The following is a 26,568-nucleotide window of genomic DNA, read 5'->3' on the forward strand; positions in this document are numbered from 1 at the left end:
GCTGTCATTTCTTCCCATCAGAGTCACAAGTCTATCCGATTATTTAAGTGTTCAGTGATGTGTTTTTGAAAATCTGAATTAGTTTCATTTAGATAATTGTAACTGTTCCTGTCAAGAAGTGATGGAATTCATACTTTATTGGAAAGCATCTGATATTTTTAAAGATAATCGGCCAAGATTGCATCCCCTTTTCATTATAAGGAAAGTGCCCGAGAGTCGCCCTCAGCTTCATTAGTTGGACTCCAGTGATCTAGTGTATTACCAGTGCTTCTTAACAGCCCTTTCTTCAGAAGGGCCTCGGATTCAAATTGTAAAGAGGATTTCGAGGAGATATTTAAAATGCCTGAAGAAATAAACCTGCTCCATTCATTTTAAAAGCAATGATTTTTGTACAAATAATTGATGTGCCGTCAGGTCCCCTAACCTGTCCTTCTTGGCATTACTTTGTCCACTTATCTTCAGTTACTGTTTATGTCAAAATAATAAAATCGCATTTCTTTTAAAATTTCTGTACATCAGACCTTTACTTAGTCTGACTTTTCCTTGAATTAGTTAAAATAAATGAGTATTTCAATTTCCTTGAATTAGTTAAAATTACCATAATAAATGTCTGTTGCACGACGGTTAGAATTTGGAGAGCTCCAAAATGACATAATATATGTAAATGGCTGATAAGCACATGAAAAGATGGAACCTTCATACACTGATAGTGGGAATGTGAAATGGTATGACCACTTTTGAAAACAGTTTTGCAGTTTCTTAAAAAGTTGAATAAACGTACATTTACCATATTATCCAACCATTTCACTCTTAGGTATTTACCCAAGAGAAATGAAAACTTATGTCTGTATAAAAATGTATACGTGAAAGCTCACAGCAGCATTATTCATAGTAACCAGTGCTAGAAACAACCAAATGTCCATCAGTGGATGAATGGATAAATAAAACGTGGTCTATCCATACAATGGAGTATTTTTTGGCCATAAAAAGGAATGAAGTAGTGATACAGGCTACAACATGGATGAACCTTGAAAACGTTATGCTAAGTCAAAGAAGCCAGACAGAAAAGGCCACCTATTATATGATTCCACTTATATAAAATTTCTAATAAAGGCAAAACTATAGAGACAGAAAGCAGTTCGGTGTTGGCCTGGGGCTGAGGGTGGGAGCAGAGATTGGCCTTAGATGGCACATGGGAAGCTTTTTGGGTAATGGAAGTGTTCTACAACTGGATTGTGGTGATCGTTGCACAACTGTGTAAATTTATTAAGTCTTACTGAAGTGCACACTTATGATGGATAAATTCTATAGTTTGTGAAGTATACCTCTGTAAATACCTAAGTCATCAAAAATGACATCATAAGAATAACTCTTTGTATACATAAATTTAGTAGTACTTCTGAGTCTCAAATTTTTACTAGAAGGCCATCACTTTATCTCTAGGTGAGTATTCTGCGATTTTTGAGCCACCCAAGAGTTCATATTTTGTCAGTTTAAAGGCTAAAAGGTGATTTCCATTCTCTCAGGTCTTTAAGGTCTAGACTGGACCTCTTGGGCCAGTGATTTTTCTAATATGATCACTCTTATGAGTTGAATTGTGTCCCCTCAAAATTCATATGTTGAAGTCCTGACCCCTAGTAGCTCAGAGTGTGACCTTATAAGGTCACCCCAGATGTCATTAGTTACGATGAGGTCATACTGGAGTAGGGTGGCTCCTAATCCACTAAGGCTGGTGTCCTTATGAAAAGGGGAAATTTGGAGACAGGGACACGTGCACAGGGAGAACAGCATGTGAAGACTGGAATTATGCCGCCACAAGCCAAGGAACTACCGGAAGCTATGGGACAGCCCTGGGACAGGTCGGTCCTGCCCTGGAGCCTTCAGAGGACACGTGTCCCTGCTGACACCTGGGTCTCAGAGTTGTGGCCTCCAGAACTGTGGGACAGTAAATGTCTGTTGTTGAAGCCCCCCCATCTGTGGTGCTTTGTTACAGCAGCCCTAGTGGACTTAGACAATCATATACGTGAAAATAAGTCTGAAATGCAGTTTGGCTGTTTGTGTGTTTGGTTTTAGCAGTTTCTGTAGAGGCAGTGTAACAGATCCTGCAGCTCCTGGTGTTTTGTTCTCAGAAATCTTTCTGTTCTAGACATTAATAGTATTTTCAAACAGGACTTCTTCTAGGGTTAGAAGCTGTAATTTCAGGGGCCGGCCTGGTGGTGTAGTGGTTAAGTTTGTGCAGTCCACTTCAGCGGCCTGGGGTTTGCAGGTTCAGACCCCCAGTGTGGAGCTACACTCCACTTATCAAGCCATGCTGTGGCAGCATCCCACATACAAAATAGAGGAAGATTGGCACAGATGTTAGCTCAGGGCCAATCTTCCTCAAACAAACAAAAAAACCTATAATTTCAAATTTAGCAGTATCTTACAGCTACCCCCTGACTCGCATGTTTTTCTCTGCCAGCTTGTTTTGACGGGAGCCATTCAAGTAGCAGATAAAGTCTCTTCAGGAAAGAGCTCAGTACTCGTGCACTGCAGTGACGGATGGGACAGGACCGCCCAGCTGACGTCCCTGGCCATGCTCATGCTGGACAGCTTCTATCGGAGCATCGAAGGTTTTGAAATATTGGTACAAAAAGAATGGATAAGTTTTGGACATAAATTTGCATCTGTAAGTAAACAATAAAGCTGGTTTTTTTAAACGTCAGACTACCACCATTTGGTATTAAAAAACTAGTTGTTGGGGCCGGCCCAGTGGCATAGCAGTTAAGTTCAGTTGCTCGGCTTCGGTGGCCTGGGGTTCATGGGTTCACACTTGATCTTAGTCAAAAGGCCGAGAAGCGATTGGTTCCTGGGGTCAGATCCCTGGTGCGGACCTATGCACCACTCATCCAGGCATGCTTTGGCGGCATCCCACATACAAAATAGAGGAAGGTTGGCAGGGGTGTTAGCTCAGGGCCAATCTTCCTCACCAAAATAACCACAGCTAGTTGTGAAACCATGTATTCACTTCTAAGAAGAAAATCTGTGGAGTGTAATAAAAAACACTCTACAGGTTTGAAAATGTGTGATGCCTTGGGTTACTGAAGGTCTTTTTAGGAGACATGTTTATCCATCTGCACTATTTACAGTTTCACTTGGAAGTCATACAAAGAGTCTGCATAGAAGCATTTAAATTGAAATTGTGCAAAAGGAGGAAGATAGGATGACAATTCTTGCTCAACCAATATTGTAGCTGTTAGAGCCAACTATATTTGTAGAGATGCTAGACTTTTAGTTGCGGCTGTTTTTATTACTATTCTCATATACATGTTAAAAATTGAGAGAACCTATTAAAATTCATATTTCCCGGTCTTGTTTCCAGACACGCTTTGAATAAGCATTTTTAACAAGCTCCCCAGATGCTTCTCATGCAGAGGACCCATAGACAGTTTCAGAAACACTGCTGTGCAACCTTTTAGCCTTCATCCAATCAGATGAAATAGTTATAACACTCACATAGGATGATGCTGTGCCAATTTCTATCAGTATTTTATAGATGCTTAGTTTCTATTATTTCAAAACTTTACATTGTTTTCTATATTGCCAAGAAAAAATAGACTACTCTCTGAGAAACTTGGCATTTGGAAAACAAGTCGCTGAGTTGGATGGTCACATTTTGTGGTTCTGTGCTTTCTCAGTTTTGTACCCATAAGTTAAAACAAATCATCTTCATCTCCTCTTTTAGAGGATAGGTCATGGTGATAAGAACCACGCCGATGCTGACCGATCTCCTATTTTTCTCCAGTTTATTGATTGTGTATGGCAAATGTCGAAACAGGTAAGGGCTACATAGGATGAAAATACATTCAACTTAATGTTTCAGTATTTTAATATAATGTCTGGGATTTGCCTCAAAATAATACAGGGCAGAGACAGAGATGAAACGAGTTTGGCCATGTGCAAATAATTCTTGAAGCCAGGTGATGGGTCTATGGGGTTTGTTTTCTTTTTATTCTCACTACTATTTATATGTCTGGGATTTCCCATAATCAAGTTTTTAAAGTTCAGTATTTAACTGTATTATCTCTGCTAACAGAGGAGCAAGCAGTTGACAATACCCAGTTGTCTTCTCTGTTCACTCTACGTCGGCATTTGCGTAGACGCATGCTCCTAACTTACAATACCGAAAAGCATTAAACTCTCTGTGTGCCCTGGAGACGCAGAGCACCCAGAAGATCGGCTTGCTCTCTTCCTTCTCCTCCACTTCTTTGCGTGGCCCTTATGTAAACTCCTGGGCCCCGCGCAGAGCGAGCGCCGGCAGGGCTCCGGGGCGGGTGCGGTTCGCAGCCTCTGCCTCCTGCCTGGAAGGTGTGGCGTGGCAGGGTTTGGCACCTCTCTGCTGTTCTCCGAAGGATCCGTCTTGAGTTTTCATGCTCTCTTTGCTCGTTTCTTGTGTCTAGTTCCCGACAGCCTTTGAATTCAATGAACAATTTCTGATTACGATTTTGGATCATCTGTACAGCTGCCGCTTTGGTACTTTCTTGTACAACTGTGAATCGGCTCGAGAAAGACAGGTGAGCGAAAATGCTAATCCTGTCAGTTAAATGTGTCTGGTCTGCTGTGAAATAAAAAGAATTTAATAGCTTGATTTGTGGTAAATGCAAGGTTTCTCATTTTGTACCCCCAACTTGGGTGTTTGCACTTCAGCCAGGATTTGTTGAGTGTCTGCTATCTACCGCAGGGCTAAGACACTGACTTCGCCCTTGGGGAGTAGGAATGACTTCAAAGTTAGGCAAGGTCTCCCTCCCAAAACGCCATAACGAGTTCAGGAAAGGGAATTTTTTAAAGGCATAAACCCTCACAAACAGGGAAAATGAGAAAAGAGACATAGCAACAAACTTTTGGAAGTGGGAAGGCTAGTAGATAAGTGGTAAATAATGTAGCTTGAGAAAACTGAATCTCAAACCAGCGGCAGGGAAGCCAAGAACCAGCCCACTTTGTGTCACAGGGAACCTGGATGACTCGGGTTCTGGGGAGAGGGTATACCAGGTGTCTGGGTCGAAGGGGGAAAGATAAGACAACTGGAAGCTCTGTTTAGAGTAAGCCATTAGCTTCCCCAGGTCCCCTCCACCACTCTCTGGAGCTGAGGACTCTGTCAGAGGTTGCTTCTCGAGAGAGGGTGAGAGTGAGTCTCTGGGCTGGGGACCTGAGTGTCATCAGGGGCCCCAGCTCACTTCCCTTGCTGACTCCCATCAATCTAGCAGCATGTCCTTGTCTTCCAGGTGGGAGCATGAAAGAACTTTCTCTGTGGGCAAGGATAGAGGAAATGGAGCCCTCCTTCATTACTGGCAGGAGTATAAAGCGGTGCAGCCACTGTGGAAAACAGTCTGGTGGTTGCTCCTGAGAAAGCTAAATAGAGAATTACCATGGGACCTAGCAATTCTACCCCTAGATATATACCCAAAGAAGCGAAAATAAGGTTTGAAACAAAAACTTGTATGCACATGTTCATAGTGGCACTACTCAGGGTAGCTAAAAGTTTGGGCACCAACCCCAGTGTCTATCACCTGATGAATATATAAACAAAATGTGGTCTATCTATACAATAATATATTAATCAGGCATAAAAAGGAATAAAGTTCTGGTCTATGCTACAACATGGATAAACCTTGAAAACATGCTAACTGAAAGGAGCCAGACATAAAAGGTCACAGATTGTATGACTTCATTTATGTGTAATGTCTAGAATAACAAGTCCATAGAGACAGAAAGTAGGTAAGTGGTTGACAGAGGCAGGAAGGAGGGGAGAATGGGGAGTGACTGCTTAGTGGGTATGGGGTTCCCATTTGGGATGATAAAAATGTCTTGGAGCTTGATAGAGGTGGTGGTTGCACACCATTGTGAATATTCTAAAAGCCACTGAATTTTACACTGTAAAATGGTGAATTTTATGGTATGTGAACTCCACCTCAATTTTCAAAAAGAAGAATTATCTCTGGGGAAACTGACTAGCCCCAGAAGAAGGACCTAAAGATACCAACACCTAGAGTTCCCCACAGTGAAGCTCACGTTGATGAGCCTCAGGATTTCAGAGCCTCCAGTCAACTCTTCTCTTCTCCCCTCTTAAATAGTGGCAGACAACCGAGAGGGGGAAAAAGCAGCTCGGAAAAAATAGTTACCATGTAGGGAGGGCAGAAATGTAGACAAGAAGCTATCATTTAATATCCCCAGAAACATAAGAACATATTGGTACCACAAAATAATAACAGGATATTGTTTGGAAAGAACATTTAGAGATCAGAAAGGAAGCTGAAACTAAAAACACGCTATCAACAGAAATTAATAACTCAGCAGAAGAGTTGGAAGATAAAATCGAAATCTCCCAGAAAGTAGAGAGTAAAGACAGAAGTGGAAAATGAAAACAAGATAAGAAAACTAGCAGATCAGTCCTGGAGGTGCAATATCAAATAACAGGTGTTCTAGAAAGAGAAAATAGGGAAACCAGAGAGCAAGAAATCACTGAAATAATTTGAGAATATTTCCTGGAATTGGAGTATGTGAGTTTCCACATTGAAAGGCCTGCCAAGTGCCCAACCCAGTGGACAAAAAGAGAGCCATACTAAGGCACATCATTGGGAAGTTTCAGAAGACCAGGGACAACAAAAAAGATCCTTGAAGCTTCCAAAGAAAAAAAAAGAATGGGTTATTTGCAAAGAAACAGAAATCAGGATGATTTTGAGTTCTTCAACAGCAATATTGGAAGCAGAAGTCAGTAGAGCATTGCCTTCAGAATTTTAAAGGAAAATAATTTCAACGTAGAATTCTGTAGCCACCAAATTGCCAATCACACGTGAAAGTAAACAAGGATATTCTCAGACATGGCATCAAGAAAGATTTACCTCCCATACCACACCCTTTCTCTGGAAGCTGCTGGAGTGTGTACTTCATGCAAACAAGAAAGAAGATGACGGCGTGGAATTCAGTAAGCAGGAGCTCCAGCACAGAGAGAGGCAAGAGGGGATCCTTGGGGCAAAACAGAAAAGGACCTAGATGACAGATGGACTCAGGGCACAGGGGCAGCCAGTGTAGCTTTCTCTCCTCCGAAGATGAAACTGGGGGGTCCGGATGTGCTGAGTGTCTTAACGGAAGTTTAAGATGCTGGAGGAAGAGTTTAGGGTTGAATTAATGATAAGTGCCAAGAAAAGCAAGCAAACAGAATAGACACTTGTTAAATCAAGGGAAAACAAAAAGGTTGTGCAGGCGAAGAAATCACAGACTAGTAACTCTACATGGCTCACCTGGGAGTAGCATTTGCTTCATCATGAGAATCTAAACACTGAGCTCGGATCTCATCCCAGCTCCGCTGTGTGCTGGGGGTGTGAGGCAGGATGGAGGGGGCCTTGTCAGGAGTTACTGACTATCTCTGAATAGCCAACATGTAGCAAGAAGAGCATTTTATTTAGAGATATGGAGGTGAGTACCAAATAAGCAAAGAAAGCAATTTAAAGAACCAAATACTGTTGCTTCTGGGGAGCCAGGTGAGAAACTGCTTTTTTCATAACAAACCTTGTCAAGCTATTTGACTTTTTAAACTATGTGCATGTATAAAAATAAAAACAAGCATGCAAATAAACACAATGCAGTGTAGATTGTGGCATCGAAAGGTGCGAATGGAGTTTTAGGGGGATTCCAAGGAAGGCAAAATTAGGCTGCCATTGTTATCGTTCATGTTAAAGTATGTGTGTTAAAGAAATTTCTTCAGTCGCTTCCTTCAAGTGGTTCTTTTTAGCTTCCAGTTTTAGCTTATTGGCCCTTTCTTATTGAAGTCATTACTAGGAAGAGTTTCAAATTTTGCCTTCGGTAATTTTAGTACTTGTATTTTTATTTCCCGAGCTTTGATTTTTCTCTAGTTTATGGCCAAAATCAGTAAAAATCTATAATAAAATGAAAACATGAATATCTGTATGAGATGATGGACACTAGACGGAAAACCGGAGACTCAGTGCAGTCAGTTAGCCAAGTGTTTTCAAAGATCTGGCTCTTGGCATGATGTAGATTAAACATCTGCATGATTGATTAAAATAGCTTTATATCTAGATGCCTACCGTCAAGTAGACACAGGTTAAGATTTCATAGTTCTAACAAATACAAAAATGAAAAAAATCAGTGACATCTTAGGATAATTTTTCTTTCTGCTGAATTAAAAAGAGCATACTGTCCATCTGTTGGTAAATGTTTTACCTAGCCAGGAATAGTCTTCTCAGGTCAGTGAATTGCATTTAATGTTACAGCGTCCTGTACCTCTCTCCTGCGTAGCAATAGTGGCTCTCAAGCGAGGCCATTATCTATGCAAATATCGGTAAGTGGCTGCCTGAGCGCTCACTGGCCCAGGAGGCTTTTTGAGCTATTGTGGGCATAATGTAAATGTAGGATTCAAGTTGATGCTCACCTGTGTTGCCACAGGCTGCAAAATGGTTTGTGTACTGGGTGTGTGTTTACTTAGGCTTTCCACTTTCTCTCTCTCTCTCTAGAAAGTTACAGAAAGAACAGTTTCTTTATGGTCACTGATAAACAGTAATAAAGACAAATTCAAAAATCCCTTCTATACTAAAGAGATCAATCGAGTGTTGTATCCAGTTGCCAGCATGCGTCACTTGGAACTGTGGGTGAATTACTACATTCGGTGGAACCCCAGAATCAAGCAACAAGTAAGTGAAAGCCAGTGATGTCGATTGGTGATTGTTTCTGTACGTAGATAATGCGATTTGGTAGTTTTTTAAAAATATCATGAGAGGGGAAATACCAGACCAAAAAAATCATACTTGCTTTTAAACGCAACTTTAATTAAAAAGTATTTTTAATTGCCAAACCATTTACTTTGATTGGCGTTAAACTTGTATTCTTCTGCCTACATGAATAAAATATAAAATTTTTTTGCTAAAATGTAAACCGATTTAAAGCTCTGGAAAATGTTCGAGTTTTGCTAGCCAAGGATTTCCTTTAATCCCTGGAAGCTGTTACGCATCCTAAGAAAATTCTTTCCAGTGACTAAACTTAGATGATCCCTCAAGGAGAGAAAACGTTGTCTCCTCTCCGGTTCAGGTGTGTATATTAGGTCTGCTGACACCAGTGCTTTTTACTGAGAGTCTTCAGTCCTAAAATAAAGATAATTGACCTGTCAGTGGATAGTGCACTCAGTTGGCCATTTATCAGTCACAAAGTGAAAACAATGATTTTTGAAGCAAAAGACTCCACATTTTATTAAAGATGCACTCAGGCTTTCCACTCTCCCACCACCATTCCATCTAAAATCAGAAGAAAATACAGCCTGTTTGTAAAGGCTCAGAAGGACCTCCATCTAGTGATCTGTTCTAAACGCTATAAATAGTCAGTATTTGCGATTGCTTTTCGTAAAGCTTTGCCCATTTTCCTGCAGTTTGGATGGTTTACCTGTTCTCACAGGCCAGTCTTGCGTCAGCGCCAGCTTTAATCCCACTAGAAACAGGCGACAGCAGGGGCTGGGAGCTGCAGTCTGTCTCGTAGATTGTTGATTCCACTTAGCCAGCTGGCCGCACGCCAGTCCGTGCTCTCTCTTCTCATGGGGGAAGTGCGTGGTTCAAGCTGGCACTTTCATTTCAAGGTCTCTGCTGCTTGCATGAAAGGCTTTTACAATTTAGTAATGGTTCAAATGTGTAATCTTTTAGAAAGTGACAGATTCCAGGGCTTGACAACATTCGCTTGTTTAGTTTAGGATTCAAGAAGCACATTGAGGGAATTTATTTAGCAGTAGTTCTAGCATTGGGATATCAAGGGAAGAGGAAATGGGAATTTTTCCAGGATTCTAACCACTCTTACAGAGGACGTGTTCCTTTTCTAATTAAAAAATATTACACAGGTGAGCACTGTTTGTCCTATAAATTAAGCCTTTTCTGTATTTACCATGGCTTGTTTTTAAACCATCAGTAATTAGGAAGTGTTGACAATTTCCATACAGATTCTGTAATCTCCCCTCAGTTGTACTTGGAGAAATTCTTGAAATTTCAAGAAATTTAGAGCAATTCATTTCATTTCTGAATATATAAAGGTAATAATGAGAATTGTGTGACAAGTCAAGTTTGAAGGGACATTGTTAGAACTGCCTGTACCATCTCTCTCCCCATCATTCTCATAGAGCTTTGCAAAAAGGAACTGGGCCAGATAGGAAGGCACGTTCTTGACTAAAGATTTTTATTTGGAGACAGTAATTGGTTTATATTATGATCTATGAAATTTACTCAAAAAGGAAAATAACATATCCTTTCTACATAGATTTTTCTGAGTGTGGAGGGTCCTACACAGATCCTTATGTCCCTTGGCACTTTGTATTTTCATCTACCATTTACTGAGTGTTCGCATGCGTCAGGCACTGAGGGGAGGCAGAGATTAAGAGGAGGCGGTCTCTGCCCACTCGGAGCTCCTAGGCTGATGGGGGCACCGAGGAACATAAGGTGAGGATTAAAATGCTTAGGGAGAAATGCAGTACTAGACATGTGAAGTGAGTGCCTTAGATTTCCTTGAAGATCATATGTAGAACATTATTTCATACATAAATAGATTAAAATCTGATCACATAGGACTTTTTAAATTATATAACATAAACCTGAAAGAATATACTTAAACAGTTAGGAGTTAAATTGCCATTCAGTTGTGTGGCCCAGTTGGCATACAGACAATTACCGGGTACCTATAGTGTCCACTGCGCTCTGATGTACTCTGAGTATTGAAAGATACAAAAGCTTATACAGCCCTTCCCTATAATGAGGCGTTAACCTAGAAGAAGGCAGGGTTAGTGTGCTTTTAAAAGCAAAAGCCAGCAACCCTTGCTATGACATAAAAATTCAGCAGAGGTGCTGGCCCCGTGGCCAAGTGTTAAGTTCGCGGGCTCTGCTTTGGCGGCCCAGGGTTTCATCAGTTCGGATCCTGGGTGCGGACATGGCACTGCTCATCAAGCCATGCTGAGGCGGCGTCCCACATAGCAGAACCTTCAGAAGACCCACAACTAAAATATACAACTATGTACTGGGGGGCTTTGGGGAGAAGAAGAAAAAAGAACTCAGCAGAGTTGATGGAAAGACCAAGGCTTACATTTGATGAGCTATCAATAAGAAAATTTGGTACTTTATTTCATATAAGGAAATTGCTCATGCCGAAAGCAAAAGTCTGAATTGGTCACATTATAAACCTGAATGGGGCCTTTGGCTGCCGCTGAGCCTCCTGTTGCCCTTTGGGAGCCACTGTACTCCACGGAGCTGCTAACCAGGGTTGCACCAGCCAAGGCCATGTCTGTGTCATGGTAACTGAAGGGTGAGAACGGTCCAGTCAGATATTCACAGGCTGACCTGTGTGGTGTTTATTTCTAATAGAAAAGTGAAAAGAAACATGAATATGGAAATCGTTTGAAGCCTCAAATGCTGTCATAGCTAGCTGATTGCCTAGCATCTAGTCCACGCTGAGCTGGCGTGCTCTTTCCTTCTTCATTCCTTTCCTAAGAGAGAAGTTGAGTTGTAGTATTTAAAGTCACTTGACTTCACATTGTGTTTCTCGTTATTTTGTCTTTTGGTGTACTGTCACAAATGGACTCTCTCCTTCTATTATAGCCTCCAAATGGTTGATGTTTGTCTAGAGGCTAATGACTTTCATATTTTGTCCTCATCGCTAGACTGGATTATCTTTTCATTTCTAACAGTTTTTCTGTCTACTCTCCCGAGTGTTCTAATTATACACCTTTGTCATTGGCAAAAGTGATTGTTTTACCTCTGGTTTCTTTTTCTTGTCTAATTGTACTTGCTGGTACAATAACAAATGGATTCTAATAGTCATATGAAGAAGGGAGGTTTTAAAAATAGCCAAGACAATTTTGGAGGAGAATATCGAAGAAGAGCTTGCCGTGCTGTGTATCAAGACTTATTTGAAGCAGAGTAGAGCCCAGAAACAGACTAGGGGAAGCAGGTGGCATTGTGACATGGAGGGAAAAGATGGACAGTCGCTGGTAAACGGTGCCAGCATGGCAAGTCAAGCTTAACAAGTCTAAAATGGAACTCCCAATATCCCCGCAAACCCGCTCCTCCTGCCATCTCCCGTTCAGCCCTCAGCAGCTCCGTCCTAGTTGCTATGGCCAGAGCCCTTGGAGTCATCCGTGACTCCTTGCTCTCTCACACCCCACACCTTGTCTCTCAGGAGAGCCCGCTGCGCTTGGCGTTCAGAACCTGCACCACCTCCGACACTTTCCCCAAGTACTGCTGCATCGCCTTCCAGCTGGACTCCCTGCTTCTACCCTTGCTTCCTTCTAGTCCCTTCTCAACGTGCTGGCCAAAACGGTCCTCATACAGCACGCACCAGATCCCACCAGTCCCATATTCAGAACTGTCCAGGTAGCTGTTCACCTCGCACACTCAAAGCCCAAGCCCTTCCAATGGCCTCTGAGGCCTTATGTGACCCCACCCTCCCCTCTCTGACCTCCTGGCCTCCTCACCAACACCTCTTTCTCACACATTCTGCTTCGGCCACACTGGGCTCCTTGCTCGTCCTCAGACACTCAACTGTCTGCTTCGCTCCCTCTACCCCTCCCTCAGGCCTTCCACCAAGAGTCACCTCTTCAGTGTGGCTCACCCCAACCACCCTATTTAGAGGGGAGCTGGCGCTCTGCCCCCATCCCCGTCCCTCTTACCCTGCTCTGCTTCTTTTCCATAGTATTCATCACCTTTAAACATTCTGTGTGACTCACAGGATTGTGGTATTCGTCGTTTGTCTGTCTCCCCCTGCTGGCAAATAAACGCCACAAAAACAGGGATTTGGGCCTCCTTTGTTCGCTGATGGAGCCCGAGGGGCTAGAACAGTGTCTGGCCCTCAGGTGAATACATAAAGAGAAAAATGGGCGAGGGATTTTAGCAGGCAGTGCACAGCGCTTACCAGGCCTCAGGCCTTCTCCCAAGCATTTCCGTTCTAATACCACATATGCCTTCCTGAAAAACCTTACGTCCTGCAGAATCACAAGGTAAAGAGAACGAGGCTTACAGGAAGAACAGGATTAGGAGGTCGGAGGAGACTTCTCCCAACCTGAGGACCTTTGTATCCAGAGCTTTCATGGAAGCGACAGTCCCAGTGGGAATGCGGGCATAGTCACGTCTCTGCAGCATTTGCATCTGGCCGCCATTGATTCCTCCTTGGCAGCCTATAGTGGGTTGAATGGTGTTCCCTAAAAGACATGTCCCTCACAACCTGTCACTGTGACCCTATTTGGAAAAAGAGTCTTTACAGATTTAATTAGGTTAGGATCTCAAGGTGAGATCCTTCTGGATTTAGAGTGGGCCCTAAGTTCAATAACAAGAGACAACAGGGAGATTCGAGACAGACACACAGAGGAGAGAAGACCATGCCAAAACAGAGGAGTGGTTGGAGTGACATGGCCACAAGCCAAGGAAGCCTTGAGCCCCCAGAGGCTGGAGGAGGCGGGAAGGGTCCTCCCCTAGAGCCTGCAGAGGGAGCGCAGGCCACTGACAGCCTCATTTCGGCCTTCTGCCCTGCAGAGCTGTGAGAAAGGAAATGTGTCGTTTGAAGCCACCAAGTTTGTGTTAGTTATGGGAGCCACAGGAAACTAATGCACAGTCTTAAAGCCCAGGGCTCATGCTGCCTTCTCTGAGACACAGGTCCTGGAGGGCTTCTGCTTCTACTGCAGACCGTTCTCCTCGGCTTAGAAATGGATCCACAGTATGGCCATCTTCGTCAGCACGTGGTCTTCACAGCTTCCTTGGTGCCCGCAGCTTCAGTAGATAGCTTAATACAATGGAAAGCAGGATGGTTCTAGAAGCCACTAGCACTAAAGGAAGGCACTAATGTAGACTATTGCCTTTTTTGTAAATGTCTTCATATATTGCTCAAGTTTTCTAGAAGCTTGCCCTTGATCACTTCAAAACATGAACGTCCCGGCGAGGCAGTCTTCCGGAGGCCGTTCTGTTGTATATTTTGGCCTGGGTGGTGATTACATTGATTTATACTTAGGTAAAGATTCACTGAGCTGGACATTTTAAGATCTGTGCACAGTACTATCTGTGGTTTATATCTCAGTACAAAATTTTAAAAAATTGGAGCCAGCCCAGTGGCATAGCACTTAAGTTCGCATGCTCCACTTTGGTGGCCCAGGGTTCGTCAGCTTGGATCCCAAGCATGGACCTAGTGCTGCTCATCAAACCAGGCTGTGGCAACGTCCCACATCAAAAATAGAGGAAGATGGGCACAGATGTTAGAGCTCAGGGTCAATCTTCCTCAGCAAAAAGGGGAGGATTGGCGGCAGATGTTAGCTCAGAGCTAATCTTCCTCAGAAAAAAAAAAAAAAGTTTAAAAAATTAACATGCTGGGGAGAATCACATCCTGTTCCAGCATGACTTATACCTTTATTCTGCCATCAGTCCCATATTTATCACTCAAAGAAATGGCATTGTAGCAGAACATTGCCTGACTTCACTCTCCCAACAGTCCTGTGAGGTCTGGACCGTTCTGAGTCCCATTTGACAGATAGGGAAGGTTCGGTCACACAGCCGGCGAGAGGCAGACCTGAGATTCACGCCAAGGCCAGCGGGCCTCAGAGCCACTGCTGTCAACCGTGCGTTAATCTGGGTAATAGCACATGAAAAGATGTGCTAGAGCAGAGCAATGCAAACTAAAAGTACCATGACATACCAAGTTACAGTCATCAAATTGGCAAAGAAAAAATTACTCTTACATTCTCCAGTTCTGGTGAGGCTGTGGAGCAACAGGAACCGCCAGACATCACTAGCGGAGCATAAGGCCCTCTCACCACCTCAGAGAACAATTTGGCAGCATCTAGTAAAGCGGAAGAGACCATACTGTCTTCTTCAGCAGTCCCCCCCTAGGAAAATCCCTTGGAGAGACACTGGCACGTGCCCGAGGACTTGTGTCCGAAGATAGTGCTACAGCATTGCGTGTGGAATAGTGAGGAGCGCTATAATAGTGAGGGCATTACCCATCCTCCATCAGTGTGGAAGTGGCTGCATCGAGTGTGGTTCCTTTATTCGGTGGAACTCAACTGCGCTCCAGTTCAGAACCGTAATGTCGGGTCCGAATGTCAATTGATGAATACAGAATACCACCGTTGATGTAAACTTCCACATGTGGAGCATAGTGGTATATTTTGTTGCTGGGTACTCACTTGTAGGAAAAATGTCACAAACCTGCACAGTAAGGAAGGCGACACTCCAACCTGAGAAGAGTTGTTGCCTCTGGGAGCGAAAGAGGGGAGCGGTCCTGGGGATGGGCGACACAGGAGACTGGAGCTGTGTCTGGGTTGATAAATTTAGAAAGATGGTGACGCATGTGTGAGGAAATGTGTATGTTATTTCTCAGTGGCAGACAGCTGGGTGTTGTCGTATTCTTGTACTTGTGTGTGTGTTGAAATTTGGGGGTATTGGAGGACAGTGTGTGTGGACGCTAAACCTCACTACGAAGGCTTATTGAGAAGGCAGCAGGCACGGCCGGTGGCTGGCGCGGAGCAGGCAGGTGTCTGTGACGTGGCACCGTCCAGCAGTAACGCGTCTTTGTGCTTCTCTGCAGCAGCCAAACCCAGTGGAGCAGCGCTACCTGGAGCTCCTGGCCCTGCGCGATGAATACATAAAGCGGCTCGAGGAATTGCAGCTCGCCAACTCTGCCAAGCTTTCCGATCCCTCGACTTCACCTTCCAGTCCTTCACAAATGATGCCCCACGTGCAAACGCACTTCTGAGAGGGGACCCTGGTGCGGCGTTAGAGCTCTGAAGAGAGGAAATAGCTGACTTTCATTTGGGGCCTCTGTACAAAGTAGATTAAAATATTTGCCTCCATGTAGAACTTGAACTAACATAATCTTAAACTCTTGAATATGTGCCTTCTAGAATACATATTACAAGAAAACTACAGTGTCTACACGGCAATCAGAAGAAAGGAGCCAAGATGGGGTTTTGGAAAATCCTGACACCTTTCCAAAGCAGTTTTCGAAAGATAAAATTTAAATTTAATTTACCTCTTTAGAAATGCTCTGTATATGATATGTATTTTGTAGGCTTAATTGGAACAACATTATTTTAAACTAAAGGGGAAAAATATATGTTTGTGAAATGGATTTTCCTCAAGCTGCTTATGCTAGTTGCTTTGGATTATCTAAAATGAACCCAAATGTGAAAGACGTGTGTTACTGCCAAAACCAAATTGAGCTCAGCTTTCAAGGTATTATCCAAAAGCAAGGTGTTAAAATAATTGCCAAATTTTATTCCATTGTCAGTGGTGACTTAAGGAGAAATAGCTGTGTAGATGAGGTGTTCATTATCTTGAAATTTTGGAATATGAAGTGTTTTCCCCTAATTTTCAAGAGAAGCATATTTTTATATTAAAAAAAAATGGGGCCCAGTGAAATATGATTTGATTTTTTTTGAACTTTGCCAATTCTGTTTCCCAAGTTCTTCCGTGAGGTTGCCTAAGATTCGGACCCGGTTTCAGGTTGGGGAGCGCCCTTCAACAGCGCTGTCTCAGGAGGTCAGATGTGTGATGCTGCGTTGGTGACTGTTTCGCAAACGTTGCTCTAGTCAAACCAGCTCATCTGCCGAAGTGTAGGGTTGAGCATCTTGGAGGTATGAGCTGTTGCTAGAGCATCATTCTTTGAAATAGAAGCTGTAGATGTACACTGTTGAGCGTATTCTTGAAAGTATTGTTTATGAATTTCAATTTAAATGGTGTCGGATGCCCCTCCCCCCAAGCGTGCATAAAAACTGGTTCTACAAATTTTTACTTGAAGTACCCGGCAGTTTGCTTTTTCAGGTTTTTTTTTTTTTTTGTAGTATTAAATGAAATTTCAAATGCAGTTCTATTTGATATCTGAACTAATTCATTTAGTAAGTATATTTGTAAAAGGTAAGGCTAGAGTTAAAACAATTAACGTGTTTTACGATGATTTGTAAAGGACTATTTATAGCTAATATGGTTATGTTTTCAATGAATTAAGAGAGATTAAATATATCTTTGTAAGTTATTTTATGTCATAGCTTAATTGGTCTACCAAATAAGACATCTCAAATACAGTAGCAGAATGTATAAATTTTGTATGTATGAGAAATTTTATTAGACATTCTCTTGCTTTTTGTAAACGCTGTAAATATTTCATAAATTAACAAAATATCACTCCATAAAAAAGCTAATACTAATAGCTTAAAGGATCTTGTGAAATTTCATGAAAGAATGTCCACGGCAATAACGATAAAGACCTGCTGTAATAAACGTCGTAGCTGCACACAGCGCCCTCTTTTCAGAGAGGTCACTGTGGATGTGAGTCAATGTGCGTGACGCCCATCTTTTCTTCTCCTGGCTTGACTTCCCATGCTTTCCCCAAATTCCAGCGATATTGGACATTTAAGTGCATTGACGATGCAGATTTTACGTCACAACTGTCTTTATTGAAGTAAAGATAGCTTTCACAAAAGTGCCAGGGGGCATAGGCACGAAACTTCAGACTCTGGATGAATACAGCAATTGACATTAAGGGAGGGGTCAGGACATTGGTTGCAATAAGCCAAACTCGATGTCTCTTTAGGTAAGAATTTTAAAAATTCTTCAAATAATACTGCCAGTTGGAAATTACATTGTTTATCTATGTACCTCCTAAGAATGCTAAACAGTTACAGCAGTAAACTAAAATTAACCATTTTTTAAATGTCAGAATAGTGTTCAAAAGCTTAAGCTTATCTTTTAAAAGCCATGAGTATTTGAAATATTTTGCAAGGTTCTTCTGCAGACATTGCTGCATTTACTCCTCACTGCAAGCTCACAGGCTACGTGATACTCTGTTATCACTGTTTTTCACCTGAGGAGAATCTCATTGCTCCTGGGTTCACCAACACACCCCAAGCCCCACGGCAGCAAGACAAATTTGTGCACGTATTCAACTGAATTCTGCTTCTCAAGTTCCCACTGAATAGCCTTAGCTCTGCCTTCTGGAATGAAATGGAATAATCTCTCTTCCTGGGACAGCCCTTCAAATAGTTTGGAATCATATATATTTTTGATAATATAACAGTTTTTCTCAATATAGCCATAGCACTTTCTGATCTATTTTTGATAATGCAGCAAAGCTTATCCTTATGCTTTTTTGGTAGGAATAATACTCAGACTTTCAAAATAAGCTGACTACCATCTCATCCCCTGCAGCCATCTCGACAGAGTACAGATCTGTGCTGTCATTCATTCGGACAGCACTTGTGACATTTGGGGGCATTAGGCAAAAGCAAGACTCTAAAGGGAACGTTCCTAAAATTGGGGGATTTATTACAGAGCGTATGCACCTATGCCTGCAGGATGGAGCCATTGGCGGCCATTAAAGCCACAGAGGGGACGCGCAAAGGAACCAGGAAATGTGTGCAGCGTGCAGCCCGCAGACAGGAACGAGGAGTAGTGCATTGCGGAGACGTCTCACGGCTGAAATAGACTGCAGTGGGATTGTTTGAGGTTCCCAGAATCACTAGGCATGATGCTGGAGCACCAGTATTTGAAATAAGAGTCTGATACTGCAACAGCTCTCGGTAGATTTATAGCTTAGTTAAGGAAATCTTAGCAAAGTCTTCTCTATTAAACGTATTTGGAAGATGAAAGGTCAGCAGAACAAAGTATTCTCATTTCCTTAGGAGGCTTAGATTCCAATATGGATTATTCCTTATTTGCAATAATTTGTCTTTTAAAAGCAGAAGCTGTGTGTGTTTAAACCATGTAGGGTAACTAAAGATTTAGACACAACCGTTAAGGCCCAGCAGTTCGTTTCTCTAGTAGCTTTGGAGAACATGAGTTACGCGTTTACAGTACTTAATACTTATGTGCTTCTGAAATAGACCGCATTTCACAGTGCATTCCACATAAATTACGAACGAACGTTGTTCACCTCATTGCAGGGGTTTTATGTCACAAACTTGTATTAGAAAGAATCCTGGTCAGAATGTGTGGCAACCTGGGTTCCCGTCTTGGCTCTGGAACTGCTGCTTGGCTGGAAACGTGAGGTCCTCCCAGCTCCCAGACGCTGTGGATCCGGAGGCCTGGGAGGAGGCCTCAGTGTCCATCTGCGTGGTGAGGATGCGGACTGCCCGTTCTCAAAGGGTCCTTACAACTTAAACAGCCCTTCTCAGGAGTGCATTTTAGTCGCTCGTGCACATACAGTATTTATGGCACAAGATGGCATTGGCCTCGTGTATTAGTTTCTTGTTTCTGCTGTAAGAAATCACCACAAATTTAGTGGTGATTTATTTTCTTACAATACACATTTATTCTCATACAGTTCCAGAGGTCAGAAGTCCAAAATTAGCCTCACTGGCCTAAAGTCAAGATGTAGGCTGAGCTGCGTTCCTACTGGAAGCTCTAGGGGAGAGCCCTTTTTCAGCTTTTAGTGGCCACCTGCTTTGTGGCCCCTTCCTCCGTCTCTAGAGCCGGCAGCGTAGCATCGTCAAATCTCTGAAGTCTGACTGTTCTCCCTCCCTCGCTGACATTTAAAGGACCTTGGTGATTATCTTGGGCCCATCTGGATAACCTAAGCTAATCTCCCCATCTGAGTCAGTTAGTTAGCAACCTTATTCCATCTGCAGCCTTAACATCCCCCTTGCTGTGTCAGGTAACATACTCACTGGGTCCGGGGATTAGGACAGGGACATCTTTGGGGGCCAGTATGCTGCCTCCCACAGCTCGGTCCCTGTTAGCTTCAGATGGCAGGTGAGTCTGCAAGGCGAGAGGTCACACCCAGCTAGCGATTACTTACCATTGGGTGAATGACTTGCTCGATTCATTTTGTTACATCTCAGATGAAATTTAGATTTACAGTTGCCTCCAATTTTATTCCCTCTTTCTATCTTTGCATCTATACAAAACCAGCCTGTGCACTTTCAATTTCCTTGGTCCCTAAATGGAAAGAAGGGAGCTATTTATTGGGAGCATATGTGCCAAACACTGTACTACTGAGCCTGCCCCACAACCTTATAAAATTGATCTTTTTTGGTCATTTTATAGATGAGACTAAGGCTCACGGCCAGAAGTAGTTTTTAAGTAAGCTCATTTCAACAACTACTGTCTACCATGACCCAGACCTGTGCCAGCCAGTCTTTGTTTGGAAACAAACATGAGTAAAGCAGTGGCTTCCTTCAAGGAGTGCCTGGCCTAGCAGGACGACGCTCCGGTTAGCCGAGATTTCCCACGTGGGACACTGCCTACACTGGTAGAGGCAGGTGGGGGGCTTTGGGGCCAGGGTAGGGGGTCAGGGAGGAAGTTCTTGGGAATGTGGTCAGAACTGAGTCTAAAAGTTAAGTCGGGGCTCCGTCACACCTGTCATCAGGGGAATGTACATTGAAACCATAGTGAGATGCTGCCCCACAGCTGTGTATTGGCAAACTTTTCAAAAGTCTAGCAATCCCAAGCATTGACAAGGTTGTGGGCCAATAAGAACTCTCATATGCTGCTTTGGAGACAGTTGGCATTACCTGGTAAGATCAAAGTGATATCTCCTCTATGACCTACCTGTTGTTTTATGTTAGTTCTTGAATAACAAATTTAGGTGTGAATCCTGCTAAAACTGGAAGTGAAGCTGTAATTAGATCAGACAAGGAATTTCTGCTCTTGGGTATATAGATGCCCTTGAGAAATAAGAACTTCTGTGCACCAAAAAACACGTACAAGAATATTCATAGCAGCTTTGCTTGTAATGGCCCCCCAAAACTGGAAACAACTCAAATATCCATCTACAGTAGAACAGGTGAATTGTGGCATATTCATACAATGGAATACTACACAACCAGGACAAATGATCATACTACAGCTACACGCAAAACAGATGAATCTCATAAGCACGTTGATTGAAAGAAACCAGATACAGGAGAATATATGTTATTCTATTCATATAAGTTCAAAAACAAACTAAACTCTTGTTTCAGCATGTATAAATGGTAAAACAATAAAAGCAAAGAAATCGTCACCATAGAAGAGAACAGTATGAACAGAAGCATCTAGTACTTTAAACGTGATACAGCGTACGTGTGGAACTCAAAGCAAGTTGGCATTCCTGGATTGTAAAGTGCAGGGGACTGGGAGGAGATAACCGAGAGGCAGGCAGGGGCCAGTCATGGGGCTCCTTGGGGGCCATGTTAAAGAACTTGTATTTTCTTCTCTATGCCCTAGGAGCCACTGAAGGGTTTGGGGCCATGGGAGGGACGTGATAAAATATGAATCACTCTTGCAGCCATTTGGAGGGTGGATTGCAGGGTGACAAGACTGGAGACAGGCCGGTTTGAGGCTACTGTAGTTGACCAGACGTGGAAAACTGAGCCTGGAGTACAGCCGAGTACAGATGCAGATTGAAAAAGAGTCAGTAGGACCTTGTGACTGATTGGAAAGAAGAGGCAGGAAAGATGTCAAACATGACACCGAGGTTTGGGTAGGGCAATTGGGTGGCAAGTGGTAGCATTTCCAGAAATAGAGAATATCAGTGGAGGAGCAAGCGGGGGTGGCGCTGGGGCCAGTTCGGGACATGCTGAGTGTGAGGAGGACAGGCGTCCAAGATGTGCTTGAGTATAAAGGCCTGAAGCTCACCAAAGAAGTCGGGGAGAGAAACACAAATCTGGGGACAAAACTGTGGAGTGGAAGACATTGCCCATGCAAGTGAGTGAAGAGAAGTGACGAGCCACAAGTCCAGATTTTAAGGGGCAGACTGAGGAAGCAGAGACCTGGAAAGAGCTGGAGAAGGAAGGTGCGAGAAGCGCAGAAACAGTTGCATTGTGGAAGGCAACAGAGAAGATAATTTCAAAGAGCAAGTGCTGAGCATGAGAGATCTGGTAAATTAAGGACGAAAAAATGTCTAGTTAATTTGGACAGTAGGAAGTCCTTGGGAGACATATATGAGAGCTGTTTCATTGAGGCAGAAGCCAAATAACAATGAATTAAAAGTCACTGGCCCAGATTCTAGTTCAAGCAGCTGTAGGAAGCATGAGCCCAGTTTGAGAAACTCTGACTTTGGCACCAGGCCTGCTTTAGCACCACCAAGCTGCAAGGAGGGCCCATGGCTCGTGTTGCAGATCCCAGGGCAGGGAGCCATGTTATAGTAAAGAGAGGACAAAGAAACCGAAGAGGAATAGCCCTGCCTCCTGCTGTCATTCATTCGACAGATACCTATAGAGCCCTATCAGCTTAAACCTCACTCCAGTATGGAAGTCTTCCCCAATGCCCCTCCCCTCAATCCCATCTTTGGTCCCACTGCCCTGTGCTCCCGAGCGTCCGATACTTCCCCTACCGTGCCACCTGCCATACTTGTGGAAACAATGTGTTGAATGTCTTTCTTCTTCACTACAAGATCAGCTGTATGAGGACAGGGACCATTTCTGCCTCGTTCTTGGCTGTAGTGCCCAACAGGGTGCCTGGTGCACGGTAGGTACACAATAGATATTTATTTGAATGCATGAACCAGTGAATGAATGAATGAAGGGGGGACAAGTGTATGCTGCTCTTTCTAGAGAGTTGACTATAGTAAAGAAAGGAGAGAGATTCGAGAACACCTTTGGGGAGATGAGACCAGGAGATTGGGCTTTGCGAAGGAAGAGGCTTAAGTGGGATCATACGTGAGAAGGAAGGAGCCAGTGGAGAGAGTGAGATTCATGATAGAAGAAGAGAGCTGTTGCCTGACAGAGCAAGGCCCCAGGGTGGGCGTGAGCCCAAGGATCTAGGCAGAGAGGGATTTGCCTTGAACAACAGAAGGGCCTTGTCTTCCCCAGCAAAGAGAAGAGGAGGGTGGCTGCAGATGAAGAAACATTTGTGGGGAGTGTGGTAGCAGAATAACGGCTCCCCAACGACGTCCACGTTGACTCTCTACATGACGTTACATAGCAAAGGGGAATTAAGGTTGCAGGGTGCTAATCAGGTGACCTTGCTGTGGGGAAATCATCCTAGATTATCGAGGTGGGCCCAGTGTGATCACAGGGGACCTTGACAGTGGAAGAGGGAGGCGGAAGAGTCACTGTCAGAGCGATGCCTTGTGAGAAGGACTCACCTGGTTTGGAGATGGAGGAGGGGGCCATGAGCCAAGGAATGTGGTGGCCTCCAGAAGCTGGCAAAGGCTAGGAGCCGCATCCGCCCCTAGAGCCTCCAGAGGGAGCACAGCCATAGTGACGCCTGGATTTTAGCCCTGTGTGACCGTGTCAGACTGCCGCCCTCCAGAACTGTAAGAGAATAAACGTGTGTTGTTTCAGCCACTGAGTTTGTGGTAATTCGTGACGGCAGCAGTAGGAAACTAACACAAGAAAAAGAGAGAATTTGTGAAGTCCATGCCTGATGAATTCAATTCTCTTAAACATTCCTCCAATATCCGAGGATTGTAAGGAAATTCAAATTAGCCCAGAGCAGAGGCGGGTGAAGAAGAGGAAAACATCCCTGAGGAGTGGCGGTCGCCAGCCAGCTCTCTTGCACGTGGTCGGAATGCACTGCACGAGACAGGTCAAAAATCCTCAGGCACCAGTCTTGTGGCGCCCCCAGGTGCCCGGCAGAAGCACATACAAGTGCTCTCTGAGGAACACCTTCATCCCAGGCCTCTTAAGAATCCTCACAATTTTCCCAAGAAAATAAACAGCTCACCGTAAAAGACAGCAAAAGCAGCAGACAGCGGGGCAGGGCCTGGAGGCCGTCAGGCGGTAGGATTATCGGATACCGGCAGTGGTGTGCTGAATTAACACGCGCGGGCTCACAAGAGCTGATGGCAGGCATCTCTTCCCAGCTCTGAATTCAGTCATGTCAAGGTGGGAGTATCTACACCACAGAAATCAGCAAATGCTACAAATCGGTGGTTTTTCCTTTCTTCAGAGAGCTGATAATTAAACTTTACCAGCACACCACTGGATGTGGGTTGTAAAATGACCACGTATATTATCTTTAAAGAAAGAAATCCTAGGTGACCTGGGGTTTACCAATGAGATTTTAGATAGAAAACCAAAAATATAACCTGTGAAAGAAAGAAATTGACAAGATGGACCACATAAAATTTAAAAACTTCTGCCCTGTCAAATACACTGTTAAGAGAATGAAAAGACAAGCCACAGACTGGGAGAAAATCTTTGCAAAACATATATCTGATGAAGGACTGTTACCCAAAATATACAAAGAACTCTTAAAACTCAACAATAAAACAGCAAACAACCCAATTAAAAAGTGGCCAAAAGGGAGCTGGCCTGGTGGCGCAATGGTTAAGTTCGCACGTTCTACTTAGGTGCCCGGGGTTTGCAGGTTCAGATCCCGGGTGCGGACATGGTACCGCTTGCCAAGCCATGCTATGGTAGGCATCCCACATATAAAGTAGAGGAAGATGGGCACGGATGTTAGCTCAGGGCCAGTTTTCCTCAGCAAAAAGAGGAGGATTGGTGGCAGATGTTAGCTCAGGGATAATCTTCCTCAAAAAAAAAAAAAAAAGTAGCCAAAAGATGTGAACAGAGCACCAAGGAAGATATCCAGATGGCCACTAAGCATATGAAAACATGCTCCACCTCAGATGTCGCTAGGGAATTGCAAATTAAAACGAGATGCCACTACACACCTATTAGAATGGCTAAAATCCAAAGCTCTGACTGCACCAAATACTGGCGAGAATATTGCACAGTAAGAGTTCTCAGTCACTGCTGATGGAAAGGCAAAATGGAACAGCCACTTGGGAAGACAGTTTGGTGGGGTTTTTGTTTTTGTTTTTTACAAAACTAAGCATACTCTTACCATAGGATCCAGCAGTTGTGCTCCTTGGTATTTACCTAAATGAATGGAAAACTAGTGTCCACACAAAAACCTACACACAGATACCTAGGGCAGCTTTGCTAATAATTGCCAAAACATGGAAGCAACCAAGAAGTCGTTCAGTAGGTGAGTGGGTAAATAATCTGTGGTACATCCAGAGAATGGAATATGATTCAGTGCAAAAGAGAAATGAGCTGCCAAGCCATGGAAAGACATAGAAGAACCTTAAGGGCACAGTACCAAGTGGACAAAGCCAATCTGAAAAGGCTCCATACTGTGTGAGTCCAACTATACGAACATCCTGGAAAAGGCAGACAATGGAGACAGTCAAAAGAGCAGTGGTTGCCAGGGGTTGTGAGGGGAGGGCGCAACAGGCAGAGCACGGGATTTTTAGGGCCGAGAAACTCCTCTGGATGACACCCTAACGATGGAGACGTGTCGTTACACATTTGTCCAAACCCAGAGAATGTACAACACCAAGCGAGAACCGTAATGTACAGGGTAGGTTTTAGTTAATAACAGTGTGTCAACAGTGGCTCCTCAATTGTGACTAGTGTACCACACTAACAAGGGAAACTGGGGAAGGCTGGGCTGTGGTATATAGGAACTTTCTGTACTTTCACTCGATTTTTCTAAAATCCTAAAACTGCTCAAAAACGAAACAAAGGAAAAAGCCTATTAATTTTTCAAAAGGCATCCCAGGTAATTCTGTGCAGCTAGTCCAGCACCAAGCGTCTAGGAACTACTGTTTTAGGCAATCCCTGCATTTTGGTCTAATTGCATCATTAAATAGATGCCATTGAAAATTTGTCACTGATTACCGAGTCAGCTTCCTTTGGAATGCCTTGTTGTTGTACTGATGGAGACTTTGGACAACAGTATGCCAAAAACGTAGGGCGAGAGGAAGAAACCTGGGCACCTCAGTGCGTCTTCTAATCCAACAAATCCATGAGTCTCTGAGCCAGTTTTCAACTGATTGCCTCTCAGCCCCAAATCCACCCTTCTTTAACTGCTCTGTGATAGTGGAGGTGGGCTTTGTAAATAGTTCTCGCTACCAACTGGCACAGTGTTAATCCTTGTCAGCAGAAGCTGCTGGAGACATACTGAAGGAGAGAGGAGCTTCCCTTCCAGGTTCTGGTGTGCCTCCCTTCTTAGTGCCCTGCAGAGCACAGCTTCCTCCAGGGTTGGGCTCCTGAGCACGCAGTGTCTTGTGTGCTGGGCTTCTGCATGTATTAAGTATGCCTTTTAGTGTCTGTATTTTCTGATGCTTTGACATCTGGGGCCTTGCTGACCCTGGAGGCATGCCCCTCTCCGTTAGCCATTTCCTATAGATAGTAAATAACTCGCCTGTGGAGCATGCTTTACAAATGCAAGCCAACCAATCCAGAGCCCACATCCCCAGCCACCTCCTCTATGGGCGACCACTGTCCCCCTGCCCTGATCGCCCCGGGTCCAGGTACCAGGCAGGCAGGAAGAGCCCCTATGCCCCAGAGCCTGATCAAATTACTCGAACTAGCCAATCCTAAGCCTGCTCGCCCTGCCTCGCCCATCCGTTCCCTCAGAAACCACAATGAAGGCTCTTTTTCACAGTCCTCCCCTCTCCCTCTGCCTCGTGACTGACCCTGCTGCTTTCCTGTGTGGCCCCCAGTGGTGTGACATGTCCCGGGCTCTCAGTTTCTGTGACTATAACATAATGTCTTTTCAGTAGCCACTGTCTCCTGATCTGTTGGCCTTACCACACCTAAATAGTAATAAAACCCATGAAAACACCGCAGGAGGAAGT

At 43.9% G+C, this 26,568-nt stretch overlaps 1 protein-coding gene across 11 annotated transcripts in view; it reads left to right on the forward strand.

Moving 5' to 3' along the window:
- Window positions 1–17,333, forward strand: part of MTM1 (myotubularin 1) — a 98,231-nt gene extending 80,898 nt beyond the window's left edge. For all 11 annotated transcript variants that reach the window (XM_070605904.1, XM_070605900.1, XM_070605907.1 and 8 more), the window contains 5 exons: window positions 2,462–2,668; window positions 3,725–3,817; window positions 4,440–4,553; window positions 8,511–8,687; window positions 15,586–17,333. In XM_070605904.1, the coding sequence (XP_070462005.1) occupies window positions 2,462–2,668; window positions 3,725–3,817; window positions 4,440–4,553; window positions 8,511–8,687; window positions 15,586–15,753 (759 nt within the window). In that variant the 3' untranslated portion in view covers window positions 15,754–17,333. The remainder of the gene's footprint in view (window positions 1–2,461; window positions 2,669–3,724; window positions 3,818–4,439; window positions 4,554–8,510; window positions 8,688–15,585) is intronic.
- Window positions 17,334–26,568: the final 9,235 nt, after the last annotated feature.

This window comes from Equus przewalskii, chromosome X (genome assembly GCF_037783145.1).
Source record: "Equus przewalskii isolate Varuska chromosome X, EquPr2, whole genome shotgun sequence".
In the NCBI taxonomy this organism is placed as follows: domain Eukaryota; kingdom Metazoa; phylum Chordata; class Mammalia; order Perissodactyla; family Equidae; genus Equus; species Equus przewalskii.